The 19978-nt window shown below is 40.4% G+C and overlaps 1 protein-coding gene across 2 annotated transcripts in view; it reads left to right on the forward strand.

The window, feature by feature from the left end:
* The first annotated feature begins 1650 nt into the window (after positions 1–1650).
* Positions 1651–19978, forward strand: part of Gc (GC vitamin D binding protein) — a 32117-nt gene continuing 13789 nt past the window's right edge. For both annotated transcript variants that reach the window (XR_005976109.1, XM_041671463.1), the window contains exons 1-7: positions 1651–1803; positions 10974–11043; positions 11624–11756; positions 13459–13670; positions 16706–16838; positions 17115–17209; positions 19547–19676. Coding sequence is in view for 1 of the 2 variants with exons in the window: in XM_041671463.1 (XP_041527397.1) it covers positions 1710–1803; positions 10974–11043; positions 11624–11756; positions 13459–13670; positions 16706–16838; positions 17115–17209; positions 19547–19676 (867 nt within the window). In the remaining variant the exon portion in view is untranslated. The remainder of the gene's footprint in view (positions 1804–10973; positions 11044–11623; positions 11757–13458; positions 13671–16705; positions 16839–17114; positions 17210–19546; positions 19677–19978) is intronic.

The raw sequence follows: 19978 nt of genomic DNA on the forward strand, positions 1-19978 counted from the left end.
GTCTTAGACATAAAATTACTCTTTAATCAGGGCACAGGTACTATATGAGCAGGAAGCTGCCTTCCATGTGTCTTCACCAATGCTTCAGGCCTCTGCCAGCGTCTTCTGCTGTGTGGGTTCCCATGGGCTCTACAGAAATAGTTCCTATTTAATCCTGCACCATTAGCTTTTCCAACTAGGTAGACCCCATTTTCTGAACCTAATACTCATGCACTTTCCGTATGGTCAGCGATCTGGCTGAGAATCAACTGTTTACTGTGGTTTGAGGTGTTGGTGGACTCTGCCTGCTCAGTTAACCTTTAGTTACTGAATTGATTGGTAAGGGTATTCACAGGTGTCTATCGCTAAGAGCCCAGACATAGGGTTGAATTTTAAATCTTCAACTGGAATCTAGGTTTCAGAGGTTCCTATGACGTCCTCAGACTTTGTATGGGTCATTGAAGGGTCATTGAAGGGTCATTGAAGGGTCATTGAAGGGTCAGGGAGAATGTGACAATAGCTAGAATAAAAGAAGTAACATCAATGCATGGGAACATGAGTTGGGTGCCCTGCTAAACTCTGCGTATGACTTAATTCCACAACAAGGAAGTGACAGAGGAACTGAGTGAACAGTGGGCCTCGAGAGGAAGAATAAACCCCTAAGTTTACACAGCAGTAAGAGCTTATCAAGAATGTGGTTCCTGAACCATGGGTGCAGCTGACACCTCAGTGCAAGGTCATGACCTGCCACTCAGGGACAAGGTACAGGAATATGAAAACGATAGATTTGATGTTCCAAAAGGACACTGTGGGTTCTCAAGTTATGCCAGCATAAAACACACCTGCCACAATTTGGTTGAGGGAACTGTAGATCATCTGCAGTGAGTACAAGGTTTTCATATTGTGCGTGTGTGTGTATGTGTGTGAGTGTGCATGTGTGTGTGTATGTGTAATTGAAGGTAAGTCATTGACCTTCTCCATTTGTTATTCTCCTCACTTCAAGGACCACTCTAAAGACGCATTCACAGGCTTTAGATCATGTACTATAACACATAAATACAAGGCACTATGCCACCAAAACTGTCCTATGACATTAAACTCATGGTGTTAGGGAATGACCATAAATGAACTGGCTTCCTGTTCTTTACTCATCTTATTGCTTAAAGTATCTAGTCTGTGATGGTTTAAAGTAATACTTAATTGTCATAGACTTAAAGAGAGGAAAAGAGGGAGACAAAGAAAGGAAGAAACATAATCCCCAAATTTTCCATCCCTACATAAAAATGGTAGAGTATCCAATATATCTATTTATACACACACATATATCTATAAATCTATATCTCTATATGTAGATATAGAGATATGTATATCTATATGTAGATAGAGATTTAGATATAGATATCTTTTCCTCTACACAGAGGAGGAAGTGTGTCTCTACCAGTACTCTAAGTCCAACCAGTGGAAAAACTGCAGTGGGAAAATATCTTATGCCTTGGCTCTTTTCACTGACAAAGTTAATGATTAAAATTTCCCAGACGGTCCTCCACATCCCCCCCCCCCCCCGGGGTATCTATTTGCCTTGATGATGGTATTATTTTCTCTCTTTGGGGACAAGGCTGACTGTCCCTTGCCTCTGTGTGGAGATTAATAATTGATGAGTGCCTAGTTAGGAGCATTTGTAAAGGCGACCAGCAACTGTCTGGCCCTGTCCTTTGCACGGAGGCCCGCAGATGAGAGGAGGTGCCGCAGAACTCCCGGGACACAGCATGAAGACCGTCCTAGTACTCCTGCTGGCCTTAGCATTGGGGCACGCTCTAGAGCGAGGTAAGGCTCCCCTTGTGACTGAGAGCCATCGCTGGTTTAATTTTCTAGTACCACTGAAAAACTGCAGGGGTAGCAACAAACACACCAAATTGGTGGGGGCGGGGGGAGGGGGAGGATGACTCGGAAGACAGAATAAAAGAAGGGCAAGGTAGGATTGGTCTGAGGTCAGCTGTGCTGCGTAGCATTGGAAAGGTAAGCTCCTCACGAGTAACAAATAAGTATCTCAGAAAAGACGGAGCAGGTGTGGTGGCGCACCCTGTCAGCCTCAGAAAGCAGGAGGTTGGGAGTTCAAGGCCTACTGGTGAATTGGCTACACCGGGAGTTCAAGGCCAGTCTGGGCTACTTGAGAGTGCCTTAAAACAAACGAACAAAAGACTCTTAAAAGAAAATAGTTATATGAACTTTCAGTTATCCCTCACACACTGGATAAATCAGATCCATAATGTAACTGGAGACTTTGATACACAACTAAGCATTTTTCCCCAAATGTTTATCCTCCTTGGCAACCTCATACTGTCGGTGGTGCCGGGAGTCAACGGAGAGACCTCGTTGATTGTCGTTAAAGAATCTTACTCTTCAGCATTTGGAAGGAACTGAACTTTTTAAAATACCTCTCACGCTCAATAAGAAATCTGGTCACTGTGTAAATAAAATGATTAACAAAATAAAGGAGCTCGGTTCTCATGGAAATCAGCCTTAGAATGGGATCTTCACCTTTACAGTGTTTTAAGACCCAGCAATGTCAGCAGACTACATCCTGTGTATCACTTTATAAATTCAGCAGCTTGAATGCTTTCAATGGTAGTTTAGATTTGTTTTTCTGCTGATCTGTTAACTTTAGTTTAATTCTTTATTGCACAGGTTTGGTTTTATTTTATAAATTTTAATATGAATAATTTTCTTCTCTGACTTACTCTACAGTGCTTATAAGGGAATCTGTATACACTTTGCTTTGTCAAATTAAAAGTTCCAATCAGTGCTCTCCCTTAACAACCTTATCCAAATCATGTTTATACTCATAGTAGTAACATACTTAACCAGTGTTATATTCCTTCCCAGGAAATATCACTTACTAAATATGGCACACATAAACTCAGTCTTGACTTTATCTTATTCTTTCGCAGTCACATTTTTAAAAAAGGTTTATTTATTTTTATTTTATGTGCATTGGTGTTTTGCCTGCATGTGTGTCTGTGTGAGGGTGTTAGATCCCCTGCAACTGGAGTTACATAGACAGCTGTGAGCTGCCATGCGGGTGCTGGGAATTGAACCCTGGCCCTATTGGAAGAGCAGCCAGTGCTCTTAACCACTGAGCCATCTCTCCAGCTCCTACATTCACATTTTCCATGTTAGTTTTGTTATCCTAATTATGTTAAATTTGGTTTTCTTCATCCACAAGTCAGATATAAGTCCTTAGCTAAGACTACAAAGTCTTAGAAAAAGAGACAGAAAGGATAAATGAGTCTTGTAGGTGTCGCCCTAGGGAGTCCTGAAAGTGTGTTTGCAGCAGAGTTTCTGGGGAGACAGATAACCTTGAAAAATCTCATGGAAGCTAGTTCAGACCGAATATCCAAAAATCCTAAGTCCAGCAGTAGCTAGATCTTGGAGAAACCCTGGAGAGTACTAGGAGTCCTGATGACTCAGCAGGTGGCCCCAACTCTGCCTCCCATTGCAGAATAGCAGACATCCTCCCACAACAGGGCATTTTCTCATCTTTATTGTACTATTCTCAGCAGCCATGGTCCCAGGGGAAATAAATGCCAAATCAGTTCCCTCAAGGATTCTTACAACCTCAGTCTTACAGCCCATGTCCTGTGACCATACAATACCCAGAGTCATGTAAAAGTCATTTACAAGGAAAAGTCACTCAGAATTTGCCAGACCCTTCACCCAGAGTTCCCTTCCGTAATATCCAGTGTGGCCTCCAGAGGGAGCCCTTCCAGGAAATGCTTTTTCATCAGGTCCCTAGTCAATCCAGAACTATGCTATGATCCTTTAGAGACTGAGCATGCCCCCTGCTGGTTGGAAGTGGCGGAGCACAGACGGAGGAAATGTATGTGCTCCCAGTTCACAACAGCCACAAGCCAAGGTTAAACGGGGTGTAGGTTGGGAGTGGCGGTAGTTCTTTATGTCTATCACATTCTGACACTCTTAACAGTTTCCTAGAACCCTGTTCCAAACACCATGTGCCAGAGACACATCTGGAAAACTGATCCTATGGGCTAGTATACTTAAGAAACTAGACATGAGTCGCTTCTCAGTGGTTCACCACCGATGACTCCACTGTCTGCAAGGCTCTGATAGCCCACAAGAAACTCTATTAAATCAGAGTTTTCTAAACTCTCTGGACTTTTCCTGAGTGCTGGTATCTTTGGAGCTGTCTTTTGGAAACCAAGTCTGGAATGATACTTACTGCAGATGCCCTGTTCTGTTCTGCCAGAGAGTATTTGGAAACTGCACACATCTTGGGAGAAACGGACTTAGCAAATCTGCCAAATTATGGTGATATCATAAGAAAACAGCCACCCACTTCTGCTGGTCCAGGATGCGGAGAGGCAATTTTTTGGGAGCCTTGCTCCCAGTGGGTCTAATGACCCAGAACAGATGTGTGAAGTCGGTGAAACGAAGAAAATTCTGACCATCTGTCTCAAACAAGTGGACCCAGATAGCCTGAGCCATTTTCAATTATACAGTTTCAATAGCTCACATGACCAGTTTTACAATCAAACTTGTTTCCTTAAGTTTCTAATAATAGCAACAATAATTGCCAGTTTATTCCCTTACCTCATTCCCTTTCCGTCCCCCAACTTCCCCACCGGTAATCATTAGGTACTTGATTTGTAGCTTTAATATGAGAAGCATACGCAGCATGGCAAGTAACAAAGGAAGCTTTCTAACTAGGGGCACATACAGGTAGAACGGTGTGCCTGGTGCTGGTAGCGTTTGCACTTACAGCATCATGCAAAGTAAGAGAATTTGACCTCTAATGGTTAACGTTTACCTCTAGTCAAATCTAAACTCTCAACAGTCAGCCAGGGCTAAGCCAATTCATTCTTCATTCTATACAACTCTATCTTCTATGCGGGATATACCAGGCTTTATCCCCCCATCATCCTGTAAACTTCATAACTTAAAAGCTTACTTTTAATAGTTGACATTGTTTATTTATTGTTCTCGTGTCCTTCTCTCAACTTCCTACAGTATTGGCACAGATATTAGAAGCATTGTGGGCTTCTATGATTCTGCTTCATTCCCTGTCTCTAGACTGTTCCCATTAACTCCTGATATTATCTATTTATTAGCATTTCTCCTAGACTCTTGTGGTTAAAATCATTCTCCCCAGAATAGTTATGCAAATCTGTAACATTGTCAGAAACTTCTGTGACTCTTTGAGGCTGGTCACAAGGTGTGCAGAAAAGGTAACATCCTGTTCCTGAGAAGCCTGAATTCACGGTCACACCTAAAACATCAAAGGCTTTAGGAGCTGAATCAGGTACACTGCATATTTTTAACACATCCCCTCTGGCTCACCCAGAGGAAAGCCATCAGGGGAAAGTTTTCCTAATGCAGTAGCCATTTCATGTATGGCTCTAAGAAAGTGCAGCCAGCAATATGATTTGTGTAAGGAAATCAAGGAGAGCAGATAGAACTTATGATCCTGGGGTCATACCCAGAATTATTCAGCAAACTATCCATCGGCCTTGCCAAAAAAATGGGTTAAATTCTCCCAGCCCTTGCCAAAGGAGAACTTGTTCATGCTATTCTCAGGCCCTGTCCCCCGAGGAAGCACATTATTCCCAGCAGTAGTTCTTATTGGCTGATCTGTGTTCTTTCTCAAGAACTGAAACAGAGCCAGCACCGATTTACAGCTGTCTTTCACTCGTACCCATCCCACACCAAAATATGTAAGCAAACTATTTATTACTTCATAGTTACTAAGGCAAGTATTGTCAATAGGAAACAAACAACTGTAGACTTCTATACATTCTACATACATATTTCTATTAGGTATTACTACAGTGCTACTCAAATCATTGGTACTCACACATTAGCTATTATGATATTAACTATCTTTGAGCTGAACATTCATAATGTACAAATTTAAAGGTTAACACAATTGAGTATCATGAAAATAGAAAAAAATTGCACCATGAGATAGCCTATAGCCTTCTGTAAAATATCAACTCGAGTCATTGTTACTCAAGATTCATTCCCTGCATGTGGCAAATGGTGTTCCACAAAGGACAAAATCTGGAGCTAGTGAAGTCTTTACAATATCAAAAGAACCCAGAGTATCCTTCTTGGTAGACTTTGTAACAAAATTGGGAGCCTTTCATTGGCTGTTGCTATCAGAATGAACAATCCAGCGGGTGAGGCTGCACCTGTTTCGGCCCCATGGCATCTCACATTCAGTGTGAACGCCGTGTCTGGCAGAGAGTAGCGCATGTCACAGAACACAACCGTGGCATCTCACATTCAGTGTGAACACCGTGTCTGGCAGAGAGTAGCACATGTCACAGAACACAACCATGGCATATATGAAAGAATGAATATTGTCAGATTTGTTGGAAGAGTTTGTAATATGCATGAAGCAATACGATTTCCCAAAAATAAGCACAACTCATTTTCAAAAGTCCAGGATTTGGCAGGATTTATTAGAATGTTTCACAATGTAGATTAAGTTGGACATGATGTTAAAACCGTTAAAGAAATTTGTAAACATTTGGCACAAAGAGGTCGCTTGGTGTGAACATGATTTCACAAGAGTCGCTAGCTTCATGCCAATAATGTCGGTTACCACACTGAAGTCTACATCATTCTTTTTATCAGTGATACATTAAAGGACAAAGATGTGATGTTTATCAGTCACTTGCTGTATAAGTTTAACTAACTTTAAATGAGTTTAATTAGTGTAAAAATACTTTTTATGCTAGAGAAATGGCTCAGGGTTTAAGAGCTCACACTGCTCTTGACGAAGACCCAAGCTTCAATCCCAGCACTCCCTTTTGGCTGTGAGGGAGAATATACCATTAACTGCCTTGAAGCTTCTGGCAACCTACACACAAGTAGCATGCACAAGCGCGCACACCACACACACACAAACACACATACATGCACACACACACACTTGCATGCACACGTGCAAACATGCAAAGAGTAAAATAAATCTAATTTTTTTCAAAAATATTCCATAGGTATGAGAAGTCAATCAGCAATAATTATATTACAAATCAATTTCGGTACTGACTGTATTTTATTGTGTGCAATAAAGAATAGTGGAAATAGCTATCCACACTAGATATTGTCTCCTGAGTAAAATATTTTTTTCTAAAACACATCCAAGGCTATCCATCTGAAAGATCACAGTAATGCCTCTCTCTGTGGGTTATGTCTTTAAGATTTTTCTTTGTACCTTAATGCTTGCCAGTGCCACCCACTGAGACTTCACTTGTGTCCTCTCCCACCCTAGGCTAAATGCTCCAGCAAAGACACTTCCAAGATGACGTTAATTCTCACACAGTCCTGTTTCCCACTTTTCTCTCAGCAGTGTTCCCCCTTACTAAAGCAATGCATAATTCCTAGGAGTTACAAAACACTTGTGTGCAAACAAGTATATTTTTATTTACTCAAAACATTAGCAATATCAATATTAGTAACATAATGCTTATTTACAATACTTTCTCATGCATACTGCATTCCTGTAACATGTAAAAGAAAACTCAACATATTTAGTAAAATGAGAATTCTGAAACTGAAAAGCTAGAAGCAAATTATTTCTCAAAATATTGATCAATAGTACCTCACTTTCCTTTAGAATTCACTTTGCACATTACTGGACTGTCACAAAGTTCCAACACAAAGAAGACTAGTTTGATAGAGGAGGTTATTAAAGAACAATTGCGTGCATTAAAGCAAAAACCATATTTCACCAGAACTATTTTGTGATTTCTGAATACTAGAGGTTAAGGGGAAAGGTTCCACATATACAATTTGTACATGTGACTAATTTCTTAACTCTGAGAAGGGATCATAAAGATCACAAGGACATTCTTGTATTAAATATGGGACCTTGAATAGTCATGACTACTCAAATCATTGCCAAAAGTATTTTCAGTGCCGAAAAAACCTCATATTTTTTCAAAATGCTACCCTTTCTGTTACTCATGAACCATGTTTAGAAGAAAGTTTTTAGACTGATTAGATTACCGTCATACAAGCATCGACGATTCTTCCTACTTTGCTTTAGGAATGACACACAACAGCTCTGCTGATGTCCTATAGCATAGCTCTTCTGCACGTGAGGACAGCTCCATACTGTGCTCTCCAGTGTTGCAGCCCCCAGGCCGACTCACCATCATTAATGATTAATGAACATTTTCTGCTTTGCTTTAACCTTTCTGACCTGCCACAAACCCAACCTTCCAAATCGAGTGACCCGTTCCAGTAGTAGATGAGTGTGAAGGTCCTTGGCCAGAGCAAAGGCTGTTGGCCGGGATCCTGTACCTCATTGACCGTTGATTGGCCTTACCCTCCCACTGCCTCATCCTCATTTTCAGGACTTAATTCCAAATAGAAACCTATGGGTTCTTGTATAGCTTGCATGAAATATTGATGGCTTGTGACTTTGTCCCTTGTTATTAAATGACTTGAGAGGCAGAAAGACTGTGAAGTCAAAGCCAGTCTAGGCTACGAAGAAAGACCCTCCCTGTCTCAAAGAAGACTTTGACAACTCTCAACTCTGACCTTTCTTACGCCATTGATCTATTTCGTATTGTTCACCTACAAATAAAAAATACAACTCATTTTTATACAAAATATTTTCATCAAAAATCTATTAATACCAAAAATAATATTCAAACACACACAAATAAACGCCCAAATAGACATCTGTCCATCACCAGTGCCATTTCAAAACAAAACCCCACAAATAAACAAGCAAAAACTCCAAACATTTCCACACAAGTCCCTCCAATCTAAGGAGAACTTTGACTGAGAGGTGAGGCCACCTTTAAGATAATCTCTAAGATGGCTTCCCTAGTACCTTAAGTCACGTGGACAAATCACTTAAGGCTATTTAGAACAGAGACAAGGCCATTCCTATACTTGTTAAAAATTATTCAAGGTGGTAGTATCCAGTGTGCTGAGAAATTTCTTGGCCTTAGTTTTACAAATGTTGAATCACAGGAGGAGAACACTGATGGGTTTCCAGGTACCCGTCTTCAGACACCTGAAATGTATACACAGAGAGTCTTCTAATCAGCAAGAAACTCATTTTGAAACACACAGAAAAAAAATGTGCCTTGGGAATGTGACTCTTCCTGCTGCTGGAGTAGACTTTCAACCAAGTCTTGTACTTTTCTCTTCATTCTTGAGGTCCTCTTGTACTTCTGAACCCTGAAGAGCAGCATCATTGCTGGCATGAGACATCTAGCTGCAACTGAACCCAGGTCATAGGTTCACTGATGTTAAAGCTGCTTTCCCACTCAAGCCTGTGATAGGAAAATGAACCTCTCCTTTTCTCTCCCACTCCCTTTTGCGCTTCCCCACAATCTAAGCTACTCCTAGTATCTTCTGACTAATACGGGAAGCAGCAGAGAAAGCAGACCCTGACTATATAAATCTTCTGAGCTGAGGTACTCACTTACACTTGCTTGTATGGTTTGGTTTGAGACAGGATCTCACTATGTAGCCCTGGCTGAACTGGAACTCCATATAGATCAGGCAGGCCATGAACTCACAGAGGTAGACTTGCCTCTGTCCCCTGAGCGCTGCGATTAAAGGTGTGAACTCTGCCCTTGGCTTTTGTTTTCTCTTTAAACTCTGTTCCCTCATCCCTAGAAATGTCTCACATCTGTCTGGCACGTAAAAAAACTCCCCTTGGGACTGATTCTTCAAATCTTCTCACTTAGACGTGATTCGCTGTTGGCTGCCCACTGTTGGCGGAGGCTGCTCGTTCGTTCCCAGTCACCCAGACCCAAAATAATTACACAGAAACTGTATTATTTGCAATATTGTTTGGCCAATAGCTTAAGCAGTGTATTGCTAGCTAGCTCTTATCTTAAATGAACCCATTTCTATTAATCTGTGTATTGCCATGTAGTTGTAAGGTTCCTTCTGGCATCTGTCTCCTTCAGTGGTTTCATGGCTTTTCCCTGACTCCGCCTACTCTCTCCTTCTCTATCTGCTTGGAATTCCTGTCATACCCTATTCTGCACTGCAATAGGCCCAAAGCAGCTTCTTTATTAACCAGTGGTATTCACAACATACAGGGGGAAATCCCACAGCAGCCCACGGCCTTCCAGAATGCCCTGTGGTTTTGCCATTCTTGTTGCTGTTCTGGGGGGGGAGGGGTCAAGATAAAGATGCCTCCAGGCCTCCTTCCTCTCTTATTTGGTCTGTATCAGATCTGAGGACGACTGGTTCCACCGGGATCATCTTTGTTCCTTAGCTCCCTTTACCTGCCCCATTGCATAGTTAGATTTCTGGAGTCGAATCAGATACCTGTCCACTGCACCCCAAACGCCAAGGAAAGCCTAACAAGAACTAGTGGTTCTGAAATTGTTTTCACTACACCTCAAGTGTAAAGGACTATGCCGCACTGTTACCTAGACTACCCATGTCCCTCGCCGAAGTCCTTTTGGGGTCTAGAGTGGTAACAAAGTCAGGCAGCAGTTTGGCCTCTTTTAAGTTTGAACCTAATACAACTGGAAGCTTACCTTGGAGTGGAGAGGCTTCTCTATTCCCTTTCATTCTCCATCTTGTTGAATCCACAAGACAATAAAAGGAAAGGAAAGAAAAAAGGGGGAAGCAGGGGAAGAGAAAGGAGAAAAAGAAGGGACAATCCCCTTCGGCATTTTATACGGACTGAGAATAGTTTTCATGCTGGTGATTTTAACTCACTAGTGGATGTACAACATTTAGCTTATCCTTCGCATTATTTTAGCCTTTCTACCTTTTTTCTTGCTACATGATAAAATTTAACAAAAAAAATCATAAAATTGAGGCTTCTTGTGAGGAAATTGCTGAAACTATATCTCCAAGTGGAACTGTACACAGATGTTAAGAAATGCCTTCACCACTGATCAAGTCGAAGAGCGCTTTATACACACATGTGTGGTGTTATATTCGTAATAGGAGAAAGACACCTATTTTCTATGTCTGCTTTCTAGGCCGAGACTATGAAAAGGATAAAGTTTGCAAGGAACTCGCCATGCTGGGGAAAGATGACTTCAGATCTTTGTAAGTTGCAGCAGCCATGTATTTCTCTTGGGTCCTTGACCATGAATGAAAATGAGCACACGCTAACTTCCATATGTAGAATGTTGAGTGTAGCTCTGAGATGAAGAAAGAGCCTTGGGCCACTGTAGAACAGCAGATCAAGCAGATGGAGGTCAGCCAGAGATGTCAGCTGAACTACAATTACTGTACTCAAAGAAACTATCCCTGGTAAATTTAACGAATGAATTCGTATTAGAGAGCAAATACAGGTTTCTGAGGGAAATTAGAACTGTCTGTTTTGGGACTCCAGAGAACACAAGCAACGGCCTCCATAGTATGTTCTTTGGGGTAAGCTCAAAACAGACTCCAGGCTGCTCTGATGGGAACTACAAATCTAGTGTTTACCGCATACAAGATAAATTTTCCTAGAGGAAATTCCTGGCATGTAACCGTATATTCTCATCATTAGTCAAATAAAAAAGTGAATGTTTGAAATCTCTTATTTAAACGTTGACTAGATACCCTATTTAACGTGAGCCAACACGCCAGAAAACAACAAACAATTCAATTCCAATGAGCACAATGACTTTCTCCCCCACAGATCACTAATCCTATACAGCAGGAAGTTTTCCGGTGGCACCTTTGAACAGATCAGCCAGCTGGTGAAGGAAGTTGTTGCCTTAACTGAAGAGTGTTGTGCCGAGGGGGCTGATCCCAACTGCTATGACACCAGGGTAAGTGTGTGTCTAGCCATCTCTACCCTGGCCCAAAGAAAGAACGGTCACAGGCCTACAGGTCACCTATCCAAGACATTCCAGAGGACAAGCCGTCTACTGCTAGTTGCCAGGAAAAGTGAAGAATATTATTTTTAGCTCCCATGTTTATCACTCATTGTTGCCACACGTTTCAAAAGAAAAATAACTGGGATAAAGGAACTTAATGACTTACTAAATATACACTGCTAATGAAAAGTATGTGGGTACTTGTTGGATGCTGAAAAAGGATTTAAAAATCATTTTTAAATCACGATGAATTTGAATCTCATAAATATAAAGTCATCAACCTCTTAAAATAATCTAAACACATAATGTTTAGCTTAAAATACTGCCAACATCTTTAGTACTAAGCCAAGGTTAGGACTAATGGCCATAGAATAACTAAATGTTGGTCTCAAATTATTTGAGTCATGCAATATACACACAGTTTGCATATATATTAGGTTCTGAGTATTAAAAAACACATATCATGTGTGTACATGCATGTGTAGTGTGTGTGTGTGCGTGCCGTTTTTCTCTCCTATAGCACACACACAAACACACACATACACACACACACACACACACACACATATATATATATATATATATATATATTGAAATCCTGAATAAAAATCTACAGTTCAAAGTACAGACAGAAATTGATAAAGGTGGAAATAAGTAGACAAAATTTTATTAATGTGGTCTGGCCCATAAACAAAAGACAATAGGTGGATTTGGATACAGTCCTTCCCAGAAAGATCAATATCTACAAAATATCGCTGTTAGAATAGCTTATATACAGTGAATCTCCTTACCCACTGGTTGATTCATTTGCCACCTTTTATGCTCTATTCCATGTCATTTCTTTCACCACCAAGGTCACCAACACTCATTATTTCAACCTCACTCTGCACCACGTCAGACTGAATATGCTTCAAGCAGGCAAAGCAACAAAGCACAATCTCATTTCACCTCCCGCTCACTCCACGGATTTGCGGCTGCGTGCCTTGCCAAAGTGTGCCTGGAGCTTTTGCAGGAGAGAACATGGACAGAGTTTGCCTGACACCTTTATCCTGCTCATTCTAAGCATTTATTTATTATTGTGTAATATCCTGACATTTGTTTAAATTTTATTTTCATTTTGGGATAACTTAAAACAGGAAAACCCAGAGGAGTTTCTAGGGAAACTGATGAAAAAGGAAAGGAGATTGGTTGAAGAGAGAGATAATTTTCAAAGGCAGCTTAGTTCATAATTTCTAAGAATCATGGAAGGAAGGTATGCGTGAGTAATGATGAGTTGGTTTGAATGACTCATCCAGCATTTTCTTTCCTTCACTGGTAGGAAAGGTCTTTAGAAAATGCACCTTAGAGAAATAATTAAAATATACCAAATTATCTTCTCTCACATAAACATCAAAGTGACTTTTCCATGCTAATTTCTACTTCTTTTTCTCTATATCTATTCTTTTATACCAGTTTATTTCAAGTATCAAATGACGTCCAGTTTTTTTTCCCTAAAATTGCTTTGGTGGTGTCCGTGTCCCATCCTTCCGCATGAATGAGAGTAGCAGGACAGAGGCTATTAATGTACTCCTGCTTCCTACAACTTGCTGAGGATAAACCCTGGAACTTAGGGGAATACATATTTTCTCCACGCTGCCCCCTTCTCTCATTCCAGACCTCAGAGCTGTCCATCAAGTCCTGCGAAAGTGATGCCCCCTTTCCTGTTCACCCTGGAACTCCTGAGTGTTGCACCAAAGAGGGCCTGGAGCGGAAACTCTGCATGGCTGCCCTCAGTCACCAGCCACAGGAATTCCCCACTTACGTGGAACCAACAAATGAAGAGATCTGTGAGGCATTCAGGAAAGATCCAAAGGGATTTGCTGATCAGTAAGTGATCTTTATAAGTCTACACCCCCGCAGATGTCTGCCACCAGGAAAGCAAGGGCAGGGTGATCACAGCATAGACCAATGTAGTCTCACCTCCTGGGAAGGCTTTCTCTCCAAAATGGAAAGGAAGAAAGGAAGGAAGGAAGAAAGGAAGGAAGGAAGGAAGGAAGGAAGGAAGAAAGAAAGAAAGAAAGAAAGAAGAGAGAGAGACAGAGAGAGAGGGGGAGGAGGTGGGGGAGACATATGCAGACAGGCAAAAATATAGGGAAAACAATTCATGATAAGGAAAAAATAGTATCTTATATGCAAAGATAAAAAACAGTAATATTACATAATAAGAAGTGACCCCACCCACTCTCCAAACTCCACCCATCCTCACATGACTTGTTCTCATACATTTGCAAGCATCTGTAAGCACTGGTGGTGATCCCCTCATGCCCATGATCCTTGCATTATACAGGTATGATTTTACTGCTTTTTATTATTTATTATTGCAGAAAGATATTTTACCACGGTGTACATTTTAAAATACTTTCCAATAAAGCTCAGAAATAAATGCCCCCCCTCTGTGGAGGCCCAAAAATGTGAGCCTATTTCCACCTTGTCTAAAGGTCAGAGAGAGTTGCAGCTTGCTCAAAATTGTTGCCAATCTACCCTGACCAAAGGTCAGAGAGTTAGAACTTGTTTCTATTCCTTCAAGATTATTGTCTGTTTCTACCTCAAACAGAAGTCCCACCTACATTTAGACCAGAGTTTTGCTCCCTCAAGGTTACTGTCAACAGGTGTGACTAATATCCAGCCCTTGTATTTCAGGAACAGAGAAGTAGATATGTTTCCCCAAACAAAAGTCTAAGGATTCTACTAAGTTCCTACTCCTGTAGGGAGGTAACAATGAATTCCACCCAGGAAGCGGTTTGCCTACAGAACATCTTGGTCTAGGGTGTGAGCGTTACTTGTCTTGTTCTTGCAACAGAATGTTTAACTAAGAATGTAGCCCACAATCTTCAACTGCTCTGTTCATTTTCTTGTATCATGTTAATGCAGTTTTTTAATCTTACTCGTACCTGTTGGGGTTAGGGTATTTAAACAAATGAAAATTAAATGCAGGAGATTTCAGTATTCACTGGAACTCCCTGCTGGTACTATCCTGTGTTTTCTGTTTTATTATGTTCACTCATGTCTTGTTTTCTTTGCTTATTTTTCTAATCCCCATGCCCCTACCCTGGTAAGTGGTATCCTTGTCAAAGCTGGTCTCTGACACCCCACTCCACACATCTTCAGAAACAGCTGTGAACGTGACATATACTATCAAACAAACATGCAATGAGGTCCTTTGTGTTGTTTAATCTATATGAGATAGCAGGTTGCACTCTGATAATGTTAATCTTGGTAGGGAGTCTACAATTGGTGATCCTAAAGAAGCTAAGTAAGAAGTTGAACCAAAGGAAAAACATATAGTTATCCTCTTGGCTATGGGAAGTAGACAAAATTGCCAGGGAGAAAATGTACAGAAATGAAGCCGGACATATTCACCAAAGCCAATAATGCCTTAGGGATTACGCTGGAGACAAAGGTGGAGCATGAGGGTTGATGCAAGTTTTAGTCCAGCCAAAGCTACATGCTGAAACTGTCTCTCAAAAGACAAAGAAACAAAACAAAGGACAAAGATGGGAGAAATACACTCATGATGATGAAAAATATCTATGTGCAAAGATTAAGGGTAAAAATTAAAACTATTCACATTTTCATAAATATTGGTTGGTAGGCCCATTTCTGGTATTTTCAGATATTTTGCTCAAGATTTCAGGTGTCTTTCTGACATTTTTAAAACTTACCTCATTTTTATGTGTATGCTGGTACCTGCAGAGGCCATCACATCCCCTGATGCTGGGGTTACAGGTTCTTGTGAGCTACCTGACTTGGTTGCTTGGAACTGAACTAAGATCTGGAAAAGCAGGAAGGACACTTAACCATTGAGCCATCTCTCCAGCCCTCAGAATGTCTCTAGGAGCCCTAGGAATTAATGTTGCTAAAAACCAAAATAATCGCTCTTGTCACGTAAGTTGACTATGCATAGGAACTGTCTAGGATCATAAAATCAAATAGAAAATAAAGAGTAGATCCTCTAATTTATTCACTATTATTAATTCAAGAAGCAGCTACTATTGATGATGCTCTAAGACCATAAATAAATAAAATTTATTTATAATTTTATAAATAAAATTAAAACAAACAAGCAAACAGATGACCTCTCATTTGAAACAGACAACATCAGAACAAAAAAAAAAAAACCAAAAAAAAAACCACTTTTTCAAACCAGGTGGTGGTGTACGCCTTTAATCCCATCACTCAGGAGGCAGAGATAGGCGGATCTCTATTAGTATGAGGCCAGCCTGGTCTACAAGAGCTAGTTCCAGGACAGGCTCTAAAGCTACAGAGAGACTCTGTCTTGAAAAACAAACAAAAATCACATTTTTTCAAAATAAATATATTTTTATAGTTGCCAGTATAATTGTTATTTCTTTAAATTATAGTGATTTCATGACCTAGTTGGCTAGGGAGATGGCTCCATGGGTAAAATGCTTGCTCTGCAAGTATAATGACCTGGGTTTAGATCTACAGAACACACATGCTAGAAGAGGGCAAAGGCAGCCAGATCTCTGGCACTTGCTACCTAGTCTAACCACAATGGTAAGCTCCAGGTTCAGTGAGAGACCCTGTTTCAAAAACTAAAGTACAGAGCAATAGAGAAATCTGATGCCAACCTATAGCCTACACACACCCACACACCCACACACACACACTGCACATACATACATGCATACCTACATACACACACTATATATACATATATACACACACTATAGACAGACAGATGATAGATATATAGATAGATACATACATACATAGATGATAGATAGATACATAGATAGATATGAACCAATATAAAATGTATGCTTTCTTAATTAAAATACTAACAAAAGTTCAATTTGGTTTTCCTATCATTTATTTAATCAATCCCATTTCTCCCCCAGATTTCTATACGAATATTCCAGCAATTACGGACAAGCTCCTCTGCCACTTTTAATCAGTTACACCAAGAGTTATCTCTCTATGGTAGGATCCTGCTGTACTTCTGCGAGCCCAACTGTGTGCTTTTTGAAGGAGGTAGGCTCCATTTACCTACTACAGCTATGTATTGTTTCTCCTTCATAAACTGGCATTTCTGTTATATAATGCTGGAAGTTGGGATTTTGTAATTAGCAAAAGTTTCTAAAATAACTTCATTGCATTTGTTAATTGGAAGACATTCATACCATTAAGGAGCTCAGCATCATATTGATTTTTAAATGTCAAGCAACTAAAACATCCCTTCTGCTACTTATGCACACGCCGTGCCATTGGTTTTGATTGTCTAATATAGTTCTCCCTGTTACTTTCTAGAGGCTCCAGATCAAAGAATTGTCAGTTCTCACCACTATGTCGAACAGAGTCTGTTCCCAATATGCTGCGTATGGAAAGGAGAAATCCAGGCTGAGGTAAAGATCCCACCCCATCTCCAAGGTTAGAAGTCTGCTCCTTCACTCACCCTCTGTAACCCTACAAAACATGCCTGTGAAAGAAGCTGGAGAACACAGTCCACTAAAGAACCACACGAACACCCTGGGCACTTACCCAAGTTCTTGCCTCCATGCTTCTTGTACACTGAGAAAGCATGTTTACCAGGTATCATACACATAATCACAATAGAGAGCCATCATGTACATTGCTTAATTAGGGTTATACTTGCATTAGTGTCTAGGAATTGACTCAAAGAGATTAGCATTTGGTGAGAATAAAGATTAAATTTTAAATAGACTAGGATCTCAAAAGGCCAGTACCTGCAGTACTGCTTAGGATGTAGGGGGGAGGGCCTTGAACTTCCTACAGGGCAAGGTATCCTGCCCTTTCCTAGGACTGGAGGGGGAGGGGGGAAAGGTGAGTGAGGGAAATGGGAGGAGGGGAGGAAGTGGAAAATTTGAATGGTATTATTTATAAAGCAATAAATAAATAAATAAATAAAAGAGTTTCACAGTAAAAAAAAGATTAAATTTCAAAATATTGCTGCCATATTTCCAATAAGTAAAATTTAGAGATTCCCTAAATGTCCATAGAAGGGAAAATATTTCAACTATAGTAAATAAATGTAAAATATATCACTGTTTCAAAATTATACTGTAAAAGCATGCTCAATGAAAAGTATAATACATTGTTCAAAGAAATGAAAGAAGATACCATAAATGGATAGGTGTTCCCTACTTGTGGTTTGAAGACTTAAAGTTATTAAAATAACATACTAGCCAAGTGAGGTGATGCACACCTACAATACCAACACTTGGGAGGCTGAGGCAAGAGGACAGTCATAAGTTCAAAGCTAACCTAGGATACATAGTGAGTTCCAGGCTACTTCTGGCTACATAGTGAGACCCTGTCTCAAAAAAGTCAATTAGTAAATATTAAAAATAATAAATGAAGTAAAACGTTGGACTATTTAAAGTAATTTATGTAGTTAGTCTAATCTCTTAAAACCATAATGGAACTTTTAAAGAAAAAAGTCTTTGTTAATCAGCTTTTTTTTTTCATTACTGCAACAAATACCGAAGCTAATCAATCTATACACAGAAATGTCTATCTGCAACTTCTAAGGTTCCGGTCTATAGTAAGCCAGCCCCATTGTTCTGGCCTCTGGTTGTGCATTGGGTGGAAGCATATGGTGGTGCAAACCACTCACCTCTTAGCTGGAGGCAAATGGCAAGAAGAGATAGAGGAGGTTATACTATGTCCTTTGAAAGTCAATTCCCAATGACCCAAAGACTTCCCAAGAAGACCCATCTCTCAAGGCTTCCAGCACCTTCCATCAGCATCACCTGAGTTGAAACAGCTGCCATGTGGTAGACTTTTGAGCTCCAAACTGCACTACCATCCAGAAATTAATAAGTTATCCTAAGGGAACCTCAGAGGACTCCAGGTGAACAAGACACCTGTGGGGAAAAAAAAAAAGCAACAGTGAGGCTTTAAATAGTCAAGTTAGTGTGATGTTAACATGAGAAGAGTTATGTAGACCCTGGAGCAGATAGAAGGCCCAACTCAGTGTATTTGGTCAAGTGCTTTCCAACAAAGGTGCTAAAATGCAGCAGAGCGAAGGCAATTTCTCTAACAGTGTCGAGAAACCAGAGGGCTCCATGCAGAAGAATGAAGCTGGATCCTTACCTCACACCATGAAAAACCTATTAAAAACTTAAATATAATATCTCTAATTATAAAACTCATTGAAGAAAATAGGGAAATCTTCAAGGTATTGGCTTTGACAATGATCCATAAATATGATTCACAAACAGAAGAAAAGCAAAACCAAAATCAACTGTATCAAACTTTATAACTTCTATCCAAAGGATACAATCAACAAGGGAAGAGGCAACTAGGAAAGACACTGGCAAAATGTATCTGTTAAGGAGGTAGGATTCAGGATACATAAAGTATTCTATAACTCACTGACAAAAACGCTAAGATAGAAGTGATTTTTTACGACATCTTAAAAGATAGCAAGACTGCATATTGGCACGATGGACTGCTTTCGATCCATCGTGTGCGAGCATCTGGCTGAAAGAGAAGCCCTGTCTCAGGGCTGAATGTTTAGGACCCTTCTCTGGGGATGGTTAAATCCTGAGGACTGTAGTTTTGCTGTGTAGCACAGATCACACGGCTGGTGTGCTCCATTCATCTCTTGATGCCAGAGACTACAGTATTCCTCGCGCTAGCATGTCTGCCATGAAAACTAAGAAACTTAGAAAGCTAAGGATATGAGTGAGCTAACAAATTCATTTCTAATTATCTAGCCATCTCATTAAACTAGCCCAAAAAGTGCCAACTGCCAATCTGGAGGCTGTTCTGCCACTAGCTGAAGATCTTACTCAAATCCTGTCCAAATGTTGTGAGTCCACCTCAGAGGACTGCATGGCCAAAGAGGTAAGGTGGTTCTGCATACTGTGAACAGACTGACCGTCTTCTCAGCTGCTTTTCCTGTGCACTGTTCCATCCTCCTCATATGCATTCACAAAATACAAATACATTCTTAACTCTGACTCCCAGACTCATTGGAAGACACCCAACCAGTGACAAAAATCCGCATGCATACAGGACAAGATTCCAAGATTCCCAAGCTCTATACTGGGCAGAGTATCCATTACCCACACGTGGTTATTTAAATTTAATTATAGTTTCCAGTATTATATTTAAATTGAACTCAATTTAAAATTGGGCTATGGCAT

Source organism: Microtus oregoni, unplaced genomic scaffold (assembly GCF_018167655.1).
Source record: "Microtus oregoni isolate MIOR12 unplaced genomic scaffold, Mior012 000021F_ref0000039, whole genome shotgun sequence".
NCBI lineage: Eukaryota > Metazoa > Chordata > Mammalia > Rodentia > Cricetidae > Microtus > Microtus oregoni.